The sequence below is a fragment of the Phlebotomus papatasi genome, chromosome 3 (assembly GCF_024763615.1).
Source record: "Phlebotomus papatasi isolate M1 chromosome 3, Ppap_2.1, whole genome shotgun sequence".
NCBI lineage: Eukaryota > Metazoa > Arthropoda > Insecta > Diptera > Psychodidae > Phlebotomus > Phlebotomus papatasi.
The window spans coordinates 57488649-57508654 of NC_077224.1; the positions used below are offsets into that span (position 1 = coordinate 57488649).

A 20006-nucleotide genomic window follows, 5' to 3' on the forward strand; every position below is an offset into this window, starting at 1 on the left:
CATCGAATTAGAAAAATAAGAACTTGTCAGTTTATTTCCGAGAAAATAATGATGAAAATCTTTAAAGCGAGGAAAAATGGTTATTTTCATTATTAAGAAAATAAAGAAAATAAAACTTTGACAGAGGATGATGGCGTTAAATCCCTTGTCATTGCGACATATAAAAAAGATAACAATATTTTATTAAAAAAAATCTACAAAAAACCTTACCTTTTGGCTTTGATTGTGTTGTCTCGTACGATCGTGATCTTGGCTCCGTGTCCGGACTCATTGAACGCGTTGCACCAAGTGATCCTCCCTGTATTTGTTGCTGAGAAGCCAATTCTTTGCTCAATCTCTTGGCCAAATCCATTGCCTCATGACCCGAAACTGTATGACACGATCCAATTGGAATAGGTTCAGAAGACTTAATTTTTGACGAATTAAATTGATGCAATGGAGCAATTTCCGATGGTGAATTATCACCTTTAGATCCCCTTGCACTCTGCAAAACACAAATCACCAATGTAGGTGGAATAATAATTATAAACTTCTATTAAAGAAGCTATTTTTGCACTGAACTATTCATCCAATATTCATTATTTCACACAGTGTATAAACAATTAAAATTATTGAGAGACACTTGGATAATATCCAAAAATATTTTAGGTGAATAAATATTTCACTATTTTTATCCCCCAAAAAATATATTGAAGAACTTTGTGGCAATTATAATGATAATCAGCACTAATTGGAAAATATGCCATTTTTAATTATGCTTAATTTGCTAAACAAATTTATTAGTTACATTGTCGATCGAAATACTTTGTAACGAAAAAAGGGTGCCAAAGCGTCCCATGCTTTAAAAAGTTCTCGAAATTGTGACTTGGATACTATTACTTCAAAGGTACTTTCACACCATTTACCAGTTTACAACCGTTTTGAACCGATTTATGATTCACTCAAAAGTTTGCCCAAAATAACTTAGAAGCAATACAATTAAATTTCGCATAAAAATTACTTATCGGTTTACAATCCAATCATAATCGAATGAACTCGGGTTCATGCTTGTCAATAATTTGCCCGAACGGACAGACGGGATCAAGGGGTAAATAAGTGGCTCTCAGAGTGAACCGTGAGCAGCGATCGACAAAATTTTCATTTTTCAGAATATGGCACTTTTAAAAATTCAGTGTACATGAGTGGAATAAAGTAATTATAATAAGAAGAATTCAGGATTTTAGCGCCAGGGATTCTGGCATCCGGGATTTTGGATTGCAGGATTTGGACAGAGATCCGTATATATAGAGTTCAAGCAGTAAAAAGAAACTTTCTAAAATCTTCATATAAAAATCTTTTAAAATAAATTTTATTATAAGATTCTCTTATGGCCCCTGCACACCTTTTAGTTCAGGAAAATTTCATGAAATCAAAATTCATATAGGGTAAATGTCCTAATTCAAAACCATTTCCAGGCGCTTTAATTTTGACAGAAGATTCAACACATGAAGTTCATATTTTTTCTGAAGAGAATTACATAAATTCGCTCCTTGACTCTTCTAGAATGCTACCGTTTAGTGAAAATTCTTTAAATATAATTTGAAAACTTTTTAAATACAAGAAAAATACGCGAGCGTAAAATGCTTCTATTGGGAATATATTAATCCAAATGGAGACAAGGGAAAGTTTCTAATTGGAGACAAACAGTGTAAGTGAAACCGCGACGAAAGGCTTTCAAAACCTTGTTGAGTTGCTCTTGAGTGCAGGATTTGTACTTATTCCTGTTTTTTTTTTCCTTTCCCATCTAAAACAATAAGAAAATCTCTCCAAAAAAATCATATTTCCGAGGTTTCCTATTGAAGCATTTGCAGACACTTCAGAAAAACCCTTTTTGCTCTTGAAATAGGTAATTATTTCATTTGAAAACTTCACGTACCGTTAACAATAAAGATTAGCACTTAATTTAACTAAAATTAGCCAGAAATATAACATAAATGTTAAACAAAACGAATAAACATCGTCGATCGATAAAAAATTCGATGGTGAAAAGCTACACTTTTCATTTTTGTTAGAAATTAACAAATTATAATTTGTGAATATGAATAGATTTTCGCTTTATTTGGAGCAAAATTAACCAAATAATGAAACTGTGGTTTAGAAAATTATATAAATAAATAATTTAGTACTGTATTTATCATGGAAAAAGTGACGTTTCCATTTGGAGTAGCGAAAAGTTTCCATTTGGAGCAGGTTTTGAATTAGCTTAATTTACCCTAATATTGGGCAATATTATGAGAGATTTATAAATAGTTTATAAACCGGTAATGATCAGGTTTATAACCGATAACTAATTTTTATTGCTCCTAAAACTGTTTGGGGGATCTTTTGAGTGATTTATAGATAGTTTCAAATAGGTTGGAAATCGGTAAATGATACAAAAGTGCCTTTGAGATGTAGCATCTAAGTCACGCGTTCAAACACTACGCAAAGCCTGGGTCACTTTGACACCCCTTTTTCTATTTTTTACATCATGATAAAGTCCAAAATTTTGCACAAAAAATGGATTTCCTTTTAAAATCCTGAAAAAAGTTCCGAATTCACGATTTCCTTCGATTTTTCTCAGTTTAAACACATATTAAAATTGTTTTTTTTTATTTTTTTAATCACACAAGAATTGCAGGCTATTCATTTTCCGGTAGTCAATCCATGATAAATCTATGCTGAGCTGCGACAGTGAACTACCTCATTAGTCGGTCATTTTGTAATGCATATCTCTTTTTCGCGGAAAAAATATTTAAGCACTTTATAAAATAAACATAGGGTAGGGTAAGTGTGCCAAATTCCGGCCAGCTTGCAATTTCGGCCACCTTTTTTGTTCCTCGAATTCCTATGAATTTTTAGTTTTTACATACTCTAGAGATTATACAATGCAAAAGAATAACAAAAAAAAGTAGTTTCGACAAACGAGATGACGTGAAAAAGGCGTTGAAAGAATTTCTGAAGGACAAGGAACTATGAGAATGAAGATGACCGAAATAGGGCACCAAAGCTATGTCTATATTTTTATTCATTTTAAAATATATTAAGAATGATTTTAGAGTAAATAAAGACGATAAACTGTCTATAAGGTTCTAAGCAACACTCCTTGAGTAGAAGAAATAAAACAATCAATTTATATTAAAGATATTACATTTCAAACTTGAGACTTTGGCGCTTGCATACAACTATGCCGAAATTTGGCACACTTAACCTAAGTCTGCTATATTTCGGCATAGTTGCATGGAAGCTTCAAAGTCTCAAGTTTGAAATGTAATATTTTAAATTCAAAATAATTTTTTTATTCTTTCTTCTTAAAGAGTGTTGCTTGGAAACTTGTAAAGAGTTTACCGTCTTTATTTACTCTAAAATCATTCTTAATACATTTTAAAATGAATAAAAATATAGACATAGCTTTGGTGCCTTATTTCGGCCACCTTCATTCTCATAGTTGCTTACCCTTCGGGAATTCTTCTAATACCTTTTCACGTCATCTCGTTTGTCGAAGCTACATTTTTTGTTATTCTTTTGCATTGTATAATCTCTAGAGTACGTAAAATCTAAGTTCATGGAAATTCGATGAACAAAAAAGGTGGCCGAAATTGCAAGCTGACCGGAATTTGGCACACTTATCCTATAATAAAATATTTATGAAGTTTAGTCGTTTTCTTTTCTCTTCCAAATAAAAATGCGAGAAAAAAAACTAATTTTTGGCCACATAATTCAGATGATCCCTTTAATTTGAAAAACTTTTGCAATGAACTTCTTTGAGATCTACAATCTTTACGCTGCTATAGTTAAGTTTAAAAAATATTGGCATTACAAACTTGGAGTTTTTTGAGTTAAATCAAGTTTCTTCATGGAATATACTTCAAACTCTCCAAGAATTATAACTTTTTTCTCCGTAATTTTTGGATGTATCCAGTTTATTTCTTTCAACAATTTATTGTTCATGTTTAATTTTTTGTATATTAAATATAAATTAAAAGATTATAAAAAAGACACTTACCGAATCTCCTGTATCTGAATTTGGATTCTGAGGAGTATTTTGAGTTCCTGTCTCTTCATCTCCCTCCTCCTCAATCCTCGTTGTCATGGAATCCTCCTCACCGCTGGTACTCTTGGACGTTACCGAGTCATTGCGACTGTGTGGCCGAAATCCCGGTCCTGGCGGAAGATTTTTCTGAACGCAGCAATTGACTCCAGGCGAGAAGTGGAGTTCGACATGGAAGCGCTCTTCAGAGCATGGATCTTTAGTAGGATCCTCATAGAGCATTATCACAATTTGCGACATATAATTGAGCTCAGACACCATTGAAACATATTCCATGGCTCTTCGCCACTGTTCATCAGTCATGGTATTCAGAAGTCCTCCGTGCCTCAGAACTGTGAGGAGAGAATGTACATGGCTTTCACTCGTGAAGTACAAACGAGTCCTCACATGCCTTCCTGGGCTAGATACCCCATGACTGTATCGAGGATTCAAACGATTGACACTCTCATCACCAGCCTCTTCGATATTCCGCTGTAAATCGGACTTAATCTTCTTCAGCAGAGGCGTACAAATTCCCTGCCCAATGGCAATTTTCTCCTGAACTGTCAGTCCATACTCTTGCGGAATAACAATGTCAGCCAGGTACTTGGCATTAATATACAATTCTTCAGCTTGCTCAAACTGCAATGTATGCTGATTGTGTTGCAAATCGTACTTGATACAATCATAAATATCAGGAATTTTTGATATATCAAATGTCTTTGTTTTCGTAGAGAAATCCTTTTCAATTTTTCCCCAGCGTCTTCCCATCAATTCCCACGTTTCACCATGATACAGTATGGCATCCCTTGTCTTGGGATCATCCCTCTTGACGGCAATAACAGCCATCAGAGATTGAATCAAGCTGCAGACATGTATGCAACATTTTACAGGATTCTTCACAAAATCCAAAGCTTGATTGATACTCATGCTATTTCCTGGATTTATTGCTTCACGATCAGTTGGAGTAAAATCTCGATCGATCTGCATTAATTCATGAAGACGATTTTTTGCCCTAAAAATGTCGTAATATTTCAGAATCCTTTTTTTTAATTGAAGACATTGGCTAACAGGTTATTTCATGGCATTTAGATAATTTTTCGATTCTATATTATTACCCTAATATGATTTACATAGCGTAAAAGATTATTGTGAAAAAGATCTTTAGGATCTCTCATAGAGGGAAATGTGACTAATTTGATCTTTAAAGCTTATGTGAATATGCGATCTTTTCGCAAATTGCTAGATGGAACTGGGCATTAGCATAATTTAATTGAGATTTAGATCCAGAATTGCTTTGTCTGTCGCACGTTAAAGCCCAGATTCCTTTAGAAAAATGCGAGAGAATCGTATATCAATGTAGACTCACTGCTCAAAGTAGTTCCACCTTCTTCTAATAATTAACGCTTCGTAGAACCATAAAAATAAAAGTGTTACAGAAGGACCAAGTGGCAGTCGATGCCATTGCTCCTATTTTACAAAATATTTTGATATTTTTACTTATATTTTAACATTTGGAGCCTCAGTCAATTCTTCTCTGGTGTTTGAATAAAAAATTTTATCTCCTTGATCACTATCTAAAGATTTTTAACCATTCGCTGTTATCTTCATCGGGATCATAGAAGAATGCTTTTTCATCTATCATTTTACAACCCCAGTAATTCATTGAATTTTAATCATTTTTCTTCTCAATCACTTGTAATAACAATTTTAAACTGTTCTTTTAACGCTTTTACACATTAATGATAAAGAAAATTACATCTGCTAAGCGTCAAACTCCGATATAAAATGTATATGACAGCAACTGCCACTTGGACCTTCAGAGTGCAGTTTTTTGTTTTTGCAATATTTTTACATTAATATTTAATTTTTAATAAAAATAACATTACGAAAAAATAGCCAGGTAAATTCTGCACGTATTCAATCAGGTCTGCAGGCGAAATGATATATTCTTCATTATAAAAAATAAAATTGAAAACTAAATTGGCAGTGGCTGCCACTGGGGTCCTTCAAAGTGTTAATAATAATAATAATAATAATAATAATAATAATGCTGGCACAACATTCCATTAAGGAACAAGGTCTTCCCGCAAGGGAATTTCTAGACATGCATTTTTATTTTTTCTTGTACGGCATGAGGTTGTCAGTCCCATGACCGCGTGGAATCAAGTGCAGTGAAGCTCACTGGATACAATCCGAACACCTTTAACACTTGGAAGGACCCTAGTGGCAGCCGCTGCCAATTTAGTTTTCATTTTATTTTTTTATAGTGAAGAATATATCATTTCGCCTGGACGCCTGATTGAATGCGTGCAGAATTTATCTGGCTATTTTTTCGTTATAAAATTTTTAATAAAAATTAAATATTAATGTAAATATATTGCAAAAACAAAAAACTGCACTCGGAAGGACCAAGTGGCAGTTGCTGCCATATGCATTTTATATGGGAGTTTGACGTTCTGCAGATGTAATTTTATTGATTGTTAGTGTATAAAAGCCTTAAAAGAACAAATTGAAAGTGTTTTTGCAAATTATTGAGAAGAATTATGGGAAATATTGAATTGGGAAATATGAATAATTTTGGGAATTATTCAATTTTTCTCTTACTTCCCAAAGCTAAAAATCCATTTTGTTAAGCGAAGTTAATAGAAAATAGTTAATAGTATTAACTATTGTTCATAAAGTAGAATTTTTGCTTTGAAAAATAAGAGAAAAATTGAAATATTCAAAGGCTGCCGCATTCAAAGGCAGACCACTTTCCCTGACGCCATGATTCTGATAAAGATGAAAACATCGAATGGTTAAAAATCTTTAGATACAGTACCCAAGGAGATGAAATTTCTGATTCAGACACCAGGAAAAGGACTGACTAAAGCTCCGAATGTTAAAATATAATTCAAAATATCAAAATATTATGTAAAATCCGATAAGTGGCAGCGGCTGCCACTTGGTCCTTCCGTGACACTTTTAGTTAGGGTTCTACGAAGTGTTAACGTCAGAAAAATTCCTGGTGACCTAAAGGGGATTCGAACCCGGGACACTTGCATCATAGAGCGAGTGCTCTACCACTTGACCCATTGAGTGCCGAACCTCAATTTCGAGGTTAAAAAATAATCTGAGGGAAAAGTTGTACATGTATGAAAATGTAGCTAATAAAATCCTCTATCAAACCCACAAAACAGATTGTTAGGGACATTCCTAGTTTTCGAGATATTTTTGATTAAATTTGCTAAAAAGTTTGATTTTCCATGTTTTCTGACATTTGTAAGACTACAGCGCTCCTGGAGTCAGTTTCACGAACTCCATCTGTCAAAAGGATTATCGGGCATCTAAAGGAGAACAAATGTTCACATATTAAGAAATAAATCGGTTCCGCAGAATCGAAAATATAGGCACGCAAGTATAAAAAAAACCGTTTTGCCTAGATTCCAGGCGCAAAAACAAAATGAAATCAAAATGATAAGTATTTTCGTAAATCATTTGACCCTACACTGAGAAAAAAAGAGGGTGCGATTAACATTTTTCCTCAGAAATTTAACACTTTTTAGGTGTAAAAATATATCAACATTTTTTAATGTTAATTTTACACCTTTTTAAGGGTAAAATTAACATGAAAAAGGGTAACTTTAACCCATAATACACCTAAAAAGCATAATATTTACACCGATTTCGGATCAATAATGCAGGGTAAAATTAACATTTCCGGAATGTTATTTTAACTTTTTCGTATTTCTCTCAGTAAGCAATAGGAAAAATAGCATAAGAACCCAGGGACAAAATCACTGTTGCACAGTGTTATAGTACATAAACATTTACCACTGCAATTGTCCGTAGGAAATATATGAGGAGCTCAGACAAAAAAAAACGCTATTTTAATAGGGAAATGCATACGACTTAGAGTTTTTTTTTTGCTCCGAGCGCCTCATATGATGTTACACGAGTTTAACCCTTTAAGGACGATTGGAACACCGGTGTCCCATGAAGAAAATTATTTTTCCTGTCTACCTAAAGTTACTATTTTCTTATGTTTGTACGTAATTGCAAAATAGAAAGTTGAAAGAATCTAGGATATTTTTTGCAACTCTCTTGCTATTTGCTTTATTGTAAATTTTTATCCTAAAAAATTACGACTTTTTAAATTCTTATATTGAAAATTTATTTTAATTGTTTTTTCTATACTTCCAATTTTATTTAAGCAAAACCGTTTTGGAAAAAGAAACTACAATTACTCAAACAAAATATTTTTCATTAGAGTGAAAATTATCAGTCATTGGTATGGTATCGTCAGAAAAATTACTTAAATTTTTGGGCTATTTTTGTTCCTATCGTTCATAGAGACAAAAAATACACCAATTCAGACTCTGTTGACTTTACGAAAGTTAGATGTAAGACGTTTCACAAGTTTTGTTTATCGGTTTCATTTTTATTGCTAATTTTCAGTCAGCGAAAACTGTCTCGTCGTTAAAGGGTTAAACGAATGCTGTACTTCATAAATGCCAACTGACATTTAAATCTGCCGATTGTTTTTGCTAAAATCGTGCCGATCTGCCGTTTTTGCCAATGAAAATGCCGATCTGTCGCCTTCTAGCCAAATTGTGCCGATCTGTCGATTTTTTAGCTCCAGATCAGCACAATTTTGCCGTTCACCGCTCACGGTGCACTCTAGAGCCACTTATTCATCCCTTGACATTTTCCTACATGCATGGCAGATTAAGAGGTTAAGTATAACATAACCTGCAATTTTTTGTATTAACCTAGTGCCCAAAAAATTATGAATATTTACTTAGAAACTTTTAATCATTTGAGAGATTAATAGAAAAATGATTTTGAAATATTAATTAGGGTTACATTGATTTTTTTAAGTCTTCTTCTTATTCTAAAAGATATCAAATTCTAACCTAACAAAATTTATTTTATTAATGAAATTATAGATTGACGTTCATTTACATCAATTACATACTTTGAATATTTCTTAGAAAATTATGACGAAATGATGATTGACTGTCTGTCCATTAACTAGCCAAAACATGAAAAGGTCACATTATATTGTCTTCTAGCTTTCATAAGTCGATACTTTTGTCTCAAAAATATTAAGGGGGAGTGGAAACATTTAGTGGCGTTTGAAAATTGACTTTAATGGGGCAGTTGTATGTTATATTAATTTACGAAAAAAAAACGATTTGAGTGACCTGTTGTACTGAATATCTGTTAATAAAATCTTGTTTAAATTGAGAAAACCACATTTTTTAATTAACAATGATAAAAATGAAAATGTTTTTAGACCTTCACTGTTCTCAGATGGTTCTGCATTATCGACTTTTCATTTATTTTGGTTCCTGGTACGACTGTTTGGTGGTTTTGGAATACGACGAGGATTAGGCAAAACAGTCGTGACAGGAACCAACACAAAGAAAAGTCGATAATGCAGAAGCATTTGAGAAAAGTCGTGTGCTAAAAAATATTCAGGAAAAATACCCCTTTTTCATTTTTCTCTCCAATATTATTATTCTTATTGTGTTTTGAGGCGCGCGACGACATAGGCCATATGCGCCCATTGAGAAACGGATCCGAGATCCTTAAGTGGGGGGCCCTTTAGTCTTTCAAGACATTATTCCGTGTGTACTATTTTGGTTTAAAAAAAAAGGATTTTTTTATGATCATAATCAAATTTCGCTGCTCAAGAATCTGTCGAAATTCTTTTCTTCTTTTGGAATTCTAAAAAAAGTTTATTTTTCATTTGATTTCCTCTTTTTTTTTAATTCTTTCATTCAGAACCAGAATATTTATTAAATGCCTTGAATTAAATGAATGCAAAATTGAAAATGAGAACTTACATGTTTTGATATTTGCTCGAATCACAGTCATTGTCCAAGAGCCCATTGGTATTGGCACTCTTAACCATTTGTACAAGAATAGGTGTCAGTTCACCCTCGAGAGCAAGTAGTCCTTTGGCAAAGGCAGCTGCTGTCATTTGTACCCTTCCCTCATCACTGGCATAAATCTTGAGATCGTGCCGAAAGGTTGAATGCAATCTGGAAATGCTAAAAAATTGTAATGCTCTCTGTTTTTGCACCCACAATTCACTTGGATTCACCTCAGCAATCCCAAACCCTGTGTTCCCGAATAATCATGCCTGCCCTGACCACCTGGATACATACACCTGAAAATCCTGCCCAATTCTTCAGCCTGAACCCGTCCAGCTGGTGTTAATTCTCCGCCCCATTTCAGAATGAGCACAAGAGATGGCTCTTTTGGTGCATCTGCTAGTGACATACCTTGAAATTAGAAGACTTTTCCATCAAATGGAACACCGAGGTATTCCCTCTTATCACTCACCATCATCCGAACTAGATCCTCGTGGGCGTCCCTTTGGCTGATACTTCATCTGCACCTTACGATTAATCCCCGAAAAATGCCCATACATCTCCAGGACGGATTTCAACTGTTCCAATTTTCCCTGTTTTTCCTCAACTTCCGAATCTGCCGCTTTTGTCTGAATCTCCACCAGGAGATACCGGGCAATATCGAGAATTTCCTGAAGTTGCTTCGGACGCTTCAACTTTACATGCCCATGCTTGTACCCATCGTACTTTTCAAAAATCTCAAAAAATTTCGGATGACGCACTTCAACCTTCATCTTCTGCTTTGGCGTCCTATCACCATGCCTTATCACAGCCACAACACACCTCAGTTCCATCATTTTGCCAAAAGTCGTGGGGACAATTGGTGGATCATCGAGTTGAAATGGCACAGACCAAGGAATATGGAGTGTTGGTGTTAATTCTCGCAAAATCATATTACCCAGAATTTTAGCACAATCATCGTAATACTTGTTTGAATTCTTAACAAAGCTGAAACCATTTACATCGCACACGTACGACTTTCCATTGGCCCTTTGAGAAAGAGAATTGTAAAAAAAAAAGAAGAAGACAAGGACAATTAGACCGAACGTTTAATTAATCCAATTGAAAGAGGATAAAGAATGGTATTGATTTCGTTCCAAGTAAATTAAAAGCTTGCGAGAGGTATTAAATTCTCCAGTCAAGGCCAATAAATTGATATAAAATATAATTTATTGATTTTATACTCTTTTTTCGAGCATTTTTTAAAGTATATTTCCTTAAATTTTATTGTTCTTCCGAAGAGTTTTAAGAGCTTTAATCTGCAATCTTCATATTAACCCATTAAATTTTTCTCCTAGTTAGGTAATTAATCTTAGCTAGCGTAGATATTTTCGACGAGTTGTCAAAAAATATATTATTTAGATTGACAACCTGTTACACTTCACATTGCTTTTTTACATTGTGTATTTTTGTGTTTCTTTTGACAAATATAGCAAAAAACTGAATTTTCTAACGCGTTTTTGCTGAAATTAGATTCTTTCTTTAGAATTGTTCGACATTTTTTTAAATTTAAATTCTAAATTTTTGTTTTATTTTGAGATTTATTGTACACATTGTACATTCTTTTGGATCAAAGTATAAAATATTGTGTGAAAAAATGGAATACATAAATTCACTGATTGTTACGTTAAATCAAAAGATTTGTAACTTTGTCATTTTTACAAAACACACGAATAATATTGAAAATAATGGGTGAGTCAATTGAACTGCAAATTATCAAAAAGCTCAATTCTTTTAATTTGAAAAACAAATTTTATTGGTCAAAAAAAGAAAAGGTCTATGGAGAAATCTTTACAGCTTCGTACAGCTGCAGCTTCATAAAAATCGATTTTTAACTATTTTACTAATTGAATTTACCTCATGGCCATATATCCTAATAGCTACTCTAACACTTCACATTTCCTGAAAAAATGTATTTACTGCTCGAACTCTACGGAGAGAGCAGTATATATAATACCTCGATTTTTTCACCCCCCCCCCCCTCCCCAAAATTTTCACCTTCCACCCCCCGGAGCCCCCGGAGACCAATTTTATCAACAAATCTTCACGTTTCAGACGATTTCTGAGAAATGTCGTCACGCTGTTTGTCCGTATGTCGCCAGCTTTGGAGGCCAAACGGTTAGAGATAGAGACTTGGGACTTAAGGGGGACCCCCCCCCCCAAGTAGACCCAAGGATCGTTAACATGCTCCTCATTCCCGCCCCTACCCCTCCCCTTCCCCTCCAAAACCATGTTTTTTGGGATTGTTCGAAAACGCGTCGTGCAATTTTTCTTCATTTTTGGATATGTTTTAGAGATTACCCAGGCGAACATTTGGTCCATATACGAAAATACCGTTGAATCATTTCTAATAACGGTTTACAAGGTCAAAGGTTAAAACACACTTGAGTGCGCATTTATCAAGCAAATGGGGTCATGTTTGGGGTCGTTGGAAAGGTCTTGGAATTTTCGACAAAACTCAACCAGTTCCAATCGGTTTTAAATCGGTAATGAACCGGTTCATAACCGATAAAAAATTTTTATCTGACAATCAATCCTATTACTTTTAAAACTATTTTGGGGAATCTTTTGAGAGATTTATGAATCGGTTCAAATCGGTTGAGAACCGGTAAACGGTAAATGATGCGAAAGTACCATTGCTGTATAGCATCTAAGTCACGAGTTCGAGCATTTCGCAAAGCCTTGGATGCTTTGCCACACCTTTTCATATTTCAAGCATCTTTTCGAAAAAGAGAACTATTACAAGTTATAAAGAGTTTATCAGGGTTAATATTTGCATAAAAGCCTTTTCTTCAAAGGGGTCTATTTTGTGTTTTTTTTTTTTTTTGTGAAAAAAATCACAAACATCACTACCTATCTTGGCAGCTCGGGATAATTGAACTTTTGTAGCTTTGTAAAACTATCAGTCAAAGCTATTGACCACTGGCTTTTTTGAATATAACACTATTTTGGGTCACGTTGTGCAGGCCGCTCTAGAATATTTGTTTCATCTAGGGTTTCCTTAGAATAATACACAAAACTTTGCGAGATATTAAGCATTTTTCATGAAAAACTCCAAGAACTTAAAGAGGATTACAATAGGCGTGTTTATTAGAAAATCACACCAAATTGACTGTCAGAATTCAATTAAAAAAATAGTTTCCCGCAAGTGTCACAAAAACATGTCTTAGAAAAATAGCATAAAATTGATTTTAAATGGATGATACTTCCTACAGACGATTAGGGCAAAATCATATTGACAGTAAAAAGCTCACCGTCACCGTCAAAGCTCTCACCGTATTTCGTTGATTTACACATTTTCATTGCAATTCTTAAGCAAATTTTCCATTACGATATTACCTTGTCTCATACTCGGTGGCACTAGGTGAAAATAATATAAGAAAATTGAATAAATAAAACGAAAATACAACAAGCGGTGAGCAAAAAAAACTGTACGGTAATTTCTCTTACAGTTTTTTTGCTCACCGTTTATCGCATTTTCGTTTTATTTCTTCAATTTCCTTATATTATTTTCACCTAGTGCCACCGAATATGAGATAAGGTAATACGGTGATTGAGAATTTGCGTAACAATTTCAATGAAAATACGTAAATTAATGAAATACGGTGAGCATTTGACTGTCAATGTGGTTTTGCACTAACATAAAACCTGTCGACCGTTTTTGGTCGTTTTTCCTAGCGCGCTCGGTCAAACGACAGATCGCGATAGGATACGATACTCAACATTTTTTTCTTGGAAAAGAAGGAAATATTAAAATTTAAACACTGAAAAATACATTGCATATTTTAAGAAATTCATAAAGTTTGATAGCGACATTGTACCGTTTAAATATGTGTTAATTTAAAAAGTTTTTCAAACCGGTCAATTTAATCATGTGTTGGTAGGTTTAGTGTTAAAGCAAGTGGATTAAAGTTCCATCTAAACACAAATGTGATTTTTTTTTCATCCGGGTGTAGTGTTTACTGTGAAAATAAGACGTACATAGGTGGACAAATTTTGTACGTAGTTGAGCAAAACCGGGGCTAATTTGTAAAAATTTCTAAGGTAGTCCAGGAATTTTGTTAGGTGGATTTATGAACCCAATAAGTAAGAGATGTTTTTGAAATAGTTGTATAATTGATACAGCTTATGTGGCATTTAGTGAAATATCTTGAAACTTGGACATCATTTTCTGTAAGAAACTGCAAAGATTTTTTGACAAGGTAAGTTCAAGGTAGTTCTTGATTTGAGATGGTTATTCGAATGCCCAAATTATCGTATGACGCGTATGACCTTTTCTTCAGGTTATTTAATGTGTTCACACAGGCTTAATCGATTTTTTTTCTCATCAAAATGACGATATTCGGCAACTGCCTAATCTAGTTTAAAAGGTATTACTGATCTGCAAGTTGATTGCTGTTCAAGTGCCTCATACTATATAATAAAAAGTGGCCATTTATTTTGATTTTTATTACGTATTCTGATTATTAACATTTTCTGAACAAAATTTTGCTTGGAATGTACCTAATTGCATATACCTAAAATTGCGTATACTAAACACATGGGGCTTAAAAGTCAAATTATTAAATGCTTAAAATCGCTGGGATCATCTAATAGCCAAAAAAGGTCCATATCAGGGTTAGGCGCCATTTGAAAGTGCAGTGGCCTCAAGCATTTTGAGATAAAGTCTCTTCCTCGCCAAGTTTCCGATTTGGCGGAAACTTGGACAATTTGTTGTCATAATTTCTGAGAAAATAAGACTTTATTGTTTTAGAGAGATACTTTTGTGCATTCCTCACCACATTAACCCTGGTATTGCACTTATGCACATTAAAATTTTAATATGATTCACGTTAAGTGTCGCTGGTAAGCGTCCAAATATATGATTTGTGTCTTTGAATCACTTATTAGATTAAGTTCTATATTTTCTATTTATTGATTAAAAGGTAGACTTGACCTGCAAAAATAGGTTTAAATTTACCTAAAACATATATATGTTTCACATTCAATAAATATATATAATAAATAAATAAATTATTACACAATTAATTATTGATTATTGTATTTAATGTTCAAATACGATAACTTAAGAGCACTGAGAAAAAAAAGAGGGTGAGATTAACTTTTTTTCCTCGTAACTTTAACACTTTTTAGGTGTAAAAATATATCAAGATTTTTTAATGTTAATTTTGCACCTTTTTAAGCGTAAAATTAACATGAAAAAGGGTAACTTTAACCCCTAATACACCTAAAAAGCATAATATTTACACCGATTTCGGATCTATAATGCAGGGTAAAATTAACATTTCTAGAATGTTATTTTAACATTTTCGGATTTCTCTCAGTGAGTAACACTTAAGCGTATACTTCGGGAGAGAAAATAATGATAAATTAACTTAATAGAACAATCTGGAATACAAATAGGGTAATAGCGAAAATTGCTCAAAGTCCATCTTTTCTGAAACCACGCATTTTCCTCATTTTCAGAAACCACGCAGGAAATTATTCACCAAACTCCAACCATAAATACGATAAAAAAAAAGAATCTTTGACTTACCTCAGTAAATCGAAACCACAAACAGTTTGCTTGAAAGCAAGACAAACTTTGCGCGAAATTAATTTTTCGGCATTGCTGAGTATCACAGGATATCGAATCTCCTTCCCTTCCCGATCGCGTTCCACCTTCCCATCGAGTGCTGGACTCTTCCTTGCCTCTGCATGAGCATAATCTGGACCAACTGTATATACCTTCACGTCTGTTCCGTCAGTTGGCATAAAATCCTCGTAGATGAAAGATCCCGTCTTTCTCACACGAGACTCCGGAGAATAAACACTACTTCTGCTGCCAATTTTGCGAAAAAGCCGCTGACTACCACCTCCTGCAGAAGTTGGATAGTAGATATAGATGTTGTGATCTTCAGCTGAAACTGGCTTCTCCACAAAAGGTTTATTGAATGTCACTCCATTGACTTCGACATGATCCTCACTCTCAAGCAATTCATGATCTAAATTGTATTGAAACAGAAAAACTTTTTTTTTTTAAATCTTTTGAGAAATCAAAGGAAATTGACAGAAATTTACGTTTTGGATCAGGAGAATCTCGATCAAGTACAGCATATCGAGGAATTTCAATTCCTTCACTCTCCAAAATTGAATAAACTTTCCGTCGATCCTATATTTGTAAAGATCAAACAGACAATTTTTTATAATCATATGCTCAAAATCTTGTCATCTTCAAACTTGATTGATCTAATACCTGAATATCGTACTGCGTATGAAGATTGTTAATTACATAGGGCTTTCGCAATTGAGCATAATTAACAGCTTTTTCCAGGGGGAAGCCCTTTGAGTGGAAGGATATTAAACAGTCACAGATAGGCCATTTTTCAACTGGATCCTTGAGGATAACGTCTTCAGGAAATACCACTATTTTTATGTACTCAAACTCCTGAAGGCGTGTTAAAATTTCCTTCATAGGTTTCGATTGTGACTTTTTGGCCATAGCACAAACTCCCACAACAACCTGCTTTCCCGAACATGATGAGACACTTCCATCAGAATCAATTTCATTTGGATCACAGAGATCAATATCACCCTGAAAAAAAAACCATAAAAATGTGCTACTTTTAGGCAAAAAGTTGTTTTATGTGAGGTTATGTAAATCATAACCTCAAAAAGCAAATCAAAATTTGAATGTATAAAATCATTATATTTTCTAATGAGATGAAATTTTTTTAGCTTTCAAAAAATTTTCAATTCGTCGTCTGATGAAGATTGTATTGCCATTTTTCTTGATTTGCTTTATAATTGTGGATACTTCTCTGTATACATCAGTTTCTTGTGAAATTAATTTGTGGTTATGGAGGTTATGGACCGTTATTTAATTCCCTTTTAAATTTAAAGTACTTTTTAATTTTCTTTTTTATCTGTATTTTTATGTGATGGGTATTTTCCAATTGAAAATAAATAAATAATAATAATAAAACATAAAAAAAGCCAAATTTTAAAAATATAATATTATAAATTCTTTCTAAAATTCACTAAGTTTTTTAGGTTAAGATTTTGACATATTAGGGATAAATAAGAAAACCACATTTTGCTCATGATAATTTAAATTCTTATTTTCCTTTACAAGAATAAATTTGAAAGGATTGGTAAGGTATATAATGGAATAACAAAATAACGATGACAATAATAGTACAGTAGAAACCCGCTATAGGCCATCGCTTTATAGTCCACAACTTATCAACAGTAGATTTAAAAACACTGATTTTAAGTTAGGTTATGTTTTTTAGTACGAGACATGCAATGTTGTCATAATTATTTTAATATTTTTGGCAAAGTTTATTGAGTAGTTGTGATAATTGTGATCCATAATGAAGAGAGCGAGGACAAGTACCACAATCGCAAAGAAAGTGGAGGTCGTCGAGCAATTTCAATACCAAAAGTCGTTGATAATTGTAAAAAACGATATGGACTATAGTGCGACCCAAGTATTAAATCTGCAACCAAATATGGCATATAGCGAGGCTCTACTGTAATATTAACAAATGCTCTGAATTCTTGGCAAAACTACTGCAAGAACCTGTAATTACTAAATTTGAAAATTAGATTGATTTCTTAAATAAACTTAACATTTAAATTTTTTTAACTAAAACCTGCTTTAATAGTTTACAAACTTGAAAAATATTTCAACAAAAATATAATAAATAAATGCAAATAAAACATAATAACTTTAATTTTCAAAAGTGCAAGCTTTGTAGGTTTTTCTAAGATTCTAGCCAGAAAACCAAATGATTTACTATGGGAAGCCTTTGGGCTCCCCATAAAATTCTGGCTTCAAACACTTCATATTTTTCCCATGTTTCTTTAAAAAAAACTAACCTAATTTCTCTCGAGAAAAGTGTGACTTAAGACTGTCTGTTAAAATATATTGCCATAGTTCAGATTCAACTAAGGAATATAGGGAAAAAACAGGTGAGATTGTTAAGAATCTCACTGGCAGAAACTGGCTCACAGGATTTCATGTCGCCCTAACCGTGGTATCACACTAGAGAATTTCACATTAAAATTTTAATATGATTCACATTAATTCTTGCTGATATGTGTCCTAATGTGCAATTTTCGTCAAGTGCTTTTAGAAATCAATTCATTTAGTGATAAAAAAGTATACTCGAGTCACAAAAATTGCTTTAAATAGATTAAAATAGCATAAATTCATTCATTCATTCATTTTCAACCGCTTATCCCTATTGGGGTCGCGGGCCCATGACATCCAAATTAGCAGCCCACGCTTGTCGATCCTCCGCCACTTCAGGAAGATGTTCGGGTTCGATCCCGAGGCGTTCCAAGGCAAGATTCTGAATTTGATTCAGCCACCTTGTCCTAGGTCTGCCTCGAGGCCGAGGTCTCCTCACAATGGCTTGCATAGCTTTTCTGGGGAATCTTTCTTCATTCATGCGTTGAACATGTCCATACCATCGAAGTTGTGATCTCTCGACCCGAAGAAGCAGCTCCTCGACTCTTAGTTCCTCACGAACGGCTACATTCCTCACTCGATCTCGACGAGTGATTCCCTTAACCGCCCGAAGGTACCTCATCTCGGCAGCTTGTACTCGCGATCTTACCCTTTCGGTCATTACCCAAATCTCATGACCATAGGTGAGAATAGGAATGAACACAGCTTTGAAAACCGATAATTTAGCCGATCGACTAAGCTCGGCCTTCCTCAACACGCTTCTGCCAAGCTCCCTCATAACTGCAGAAGCCTGACCGATTCGCGACGAGAGTTCTGCCTCCATCCTACCATCACTCGTGAATAACACCCCGAGATACTTGAACTTCTTCACCTGTGTCAATGAGGCTCCACTAACATGTAGAGTGCATCCCACAGATTCTCGGGAAATCACCATTACCTCCGACTTTTTGTCGTTCACATTCATACCTGTTTCGGCACAAACATTAACAAATCGGTCAAGTGTGCGCTGAAGCTTTTCTTTGGAAGATCCAAAAAGAACCAAATCATCTGCATAGAGGAGATGGCTCACCCTGAAATCCCCAATACGAATCGCATTCTGCCCCCGACTGCGTTCCATAATCTTGTCCATATATATTATGAACAACAATGGTGATAGAACACACCCCTGGCGCAGTCCAACACTCACCTGAAAACCTTCCGACTTGGATCCGTTTACACGAACACAGCTACTACAGTCTCTGTACAATGACTGGATAGCTCCCACCAATTCCTCATCCAGTCCGTACTCGTGCAGTACATCCCAAAGTTGTTCTCTCGGTACTCGGTCATATGCTTTTTCCAAATCTATGAAACAAGCATAGAGTGGAATTGCATACTCCCAAGCCTTTTCGACAATCATCCTCAGGGTAAAAAGCTGATCCGTGGTGCTTCTACCAGGTCTGAACCCGCATTGTTCCTCACCCAGTCTGGGTTCGACTATTTCTCGGCATCTTCTCTCAAGGACTTTGGCATACACTTTGCCAGGCAAACTCAGAAGGGAAATTCCCCTATAATTGGAGCAATCTTTCTTGTTTCCCTTCTTGAATATGCATAAATATGATTGATAAATAATAAACAAATTAATGAGAAGTGAGCAAATTTATGAGCAAAATTTGCTCATTAAATTTTCATCAGGTACTACTTTATTGCAGTCATTCGGGTAGTTTTTGCGCCACAACTTTCTCACCAATTTATTGGTGATTAAATTGTGATAAAAAGTAGTACTAATACCTACTATTTATCGCGCACGAGATGGAGAAAGGACAAAAGACCTTGAAAAAGATCGGTGCAGAGGAAAAATAAGAAAAAAGCTAAACAAAAATGTGTTCGATCTACGTTTTATATTCCTTCATAAACTTCTATGATTTCGTGGTCAAATGAGATGGTGGCCGAATTAATTAATGGCTGTGCATCAGGAAAGCGTCATTTGGGACTACAACTGCCAGGAATACAAAAATTGAGGCAACCGATCTGATGGTTTTCAGGCCGTTTGCGACAAATTGAGTCACCAATCGCCGGAACTTACACCTTAGTCGGCATTTGGGTGATATTGACTCCC

The 20006-nt window shown here is 34.4% G+C and overlaps 1 protein-coding gene across 42 annotated transcripts in view; it reads right to left on the reverse strand.

Moving 5' to 3' along the window:
• The window catches only part of LOC129806972 (inositol hexakisphosphate and diphosphoinositol-pentakisphosphate kinase), a 54860-nt gene that overhangs the window by 19082 nt on the left and 15772 nt on the right, over nucleotides 1–20006 (reverse strand). For 18 of the 42 annotated variants that reach the window (XM_055855891.1, XM_055855877.1, XM_055855865.1 and 15 more), the window contains 8 exons: nucleotides 16187–16525; nucleotides 16012–16102; nucleotides 15488–15935; nucleotides 10385–10941; nucleotides 10143–10323; nucleotides 9883–10089; nucleotides 4025–5063; nucleotides 211–484 (listed from right to left, as the gene is read on the reverse strand). In XM_055855891.1, the coding sequence (XP_055711866.1) occupies nucleotides 211–484; nucleotides 4025–5063; nucleotides 9883–10089; nucleotides 10143–10323; nucleotides 10385–10941; nucleotides 15488–15935; nucleotides 16012–16102; nucleotides 16187–16525 (3136 nt within the window). The remainder of the gene's footprint in view (nucleotides 1–210; nucleotides 485–4024; nucleotides 5064–9882; nucleotides 10090–10142; nucleotides 10324–10384; nucleotides 10942–15487; nucleotides 15936–16011; nucleotides 16103–16186; nucleotides 16526–20006) is intronic. The other 24 variants (XM_055855907.1, XM_055855895.1, XM_055855890.1 and 21 more) reach the window with 3 other exon arrangements.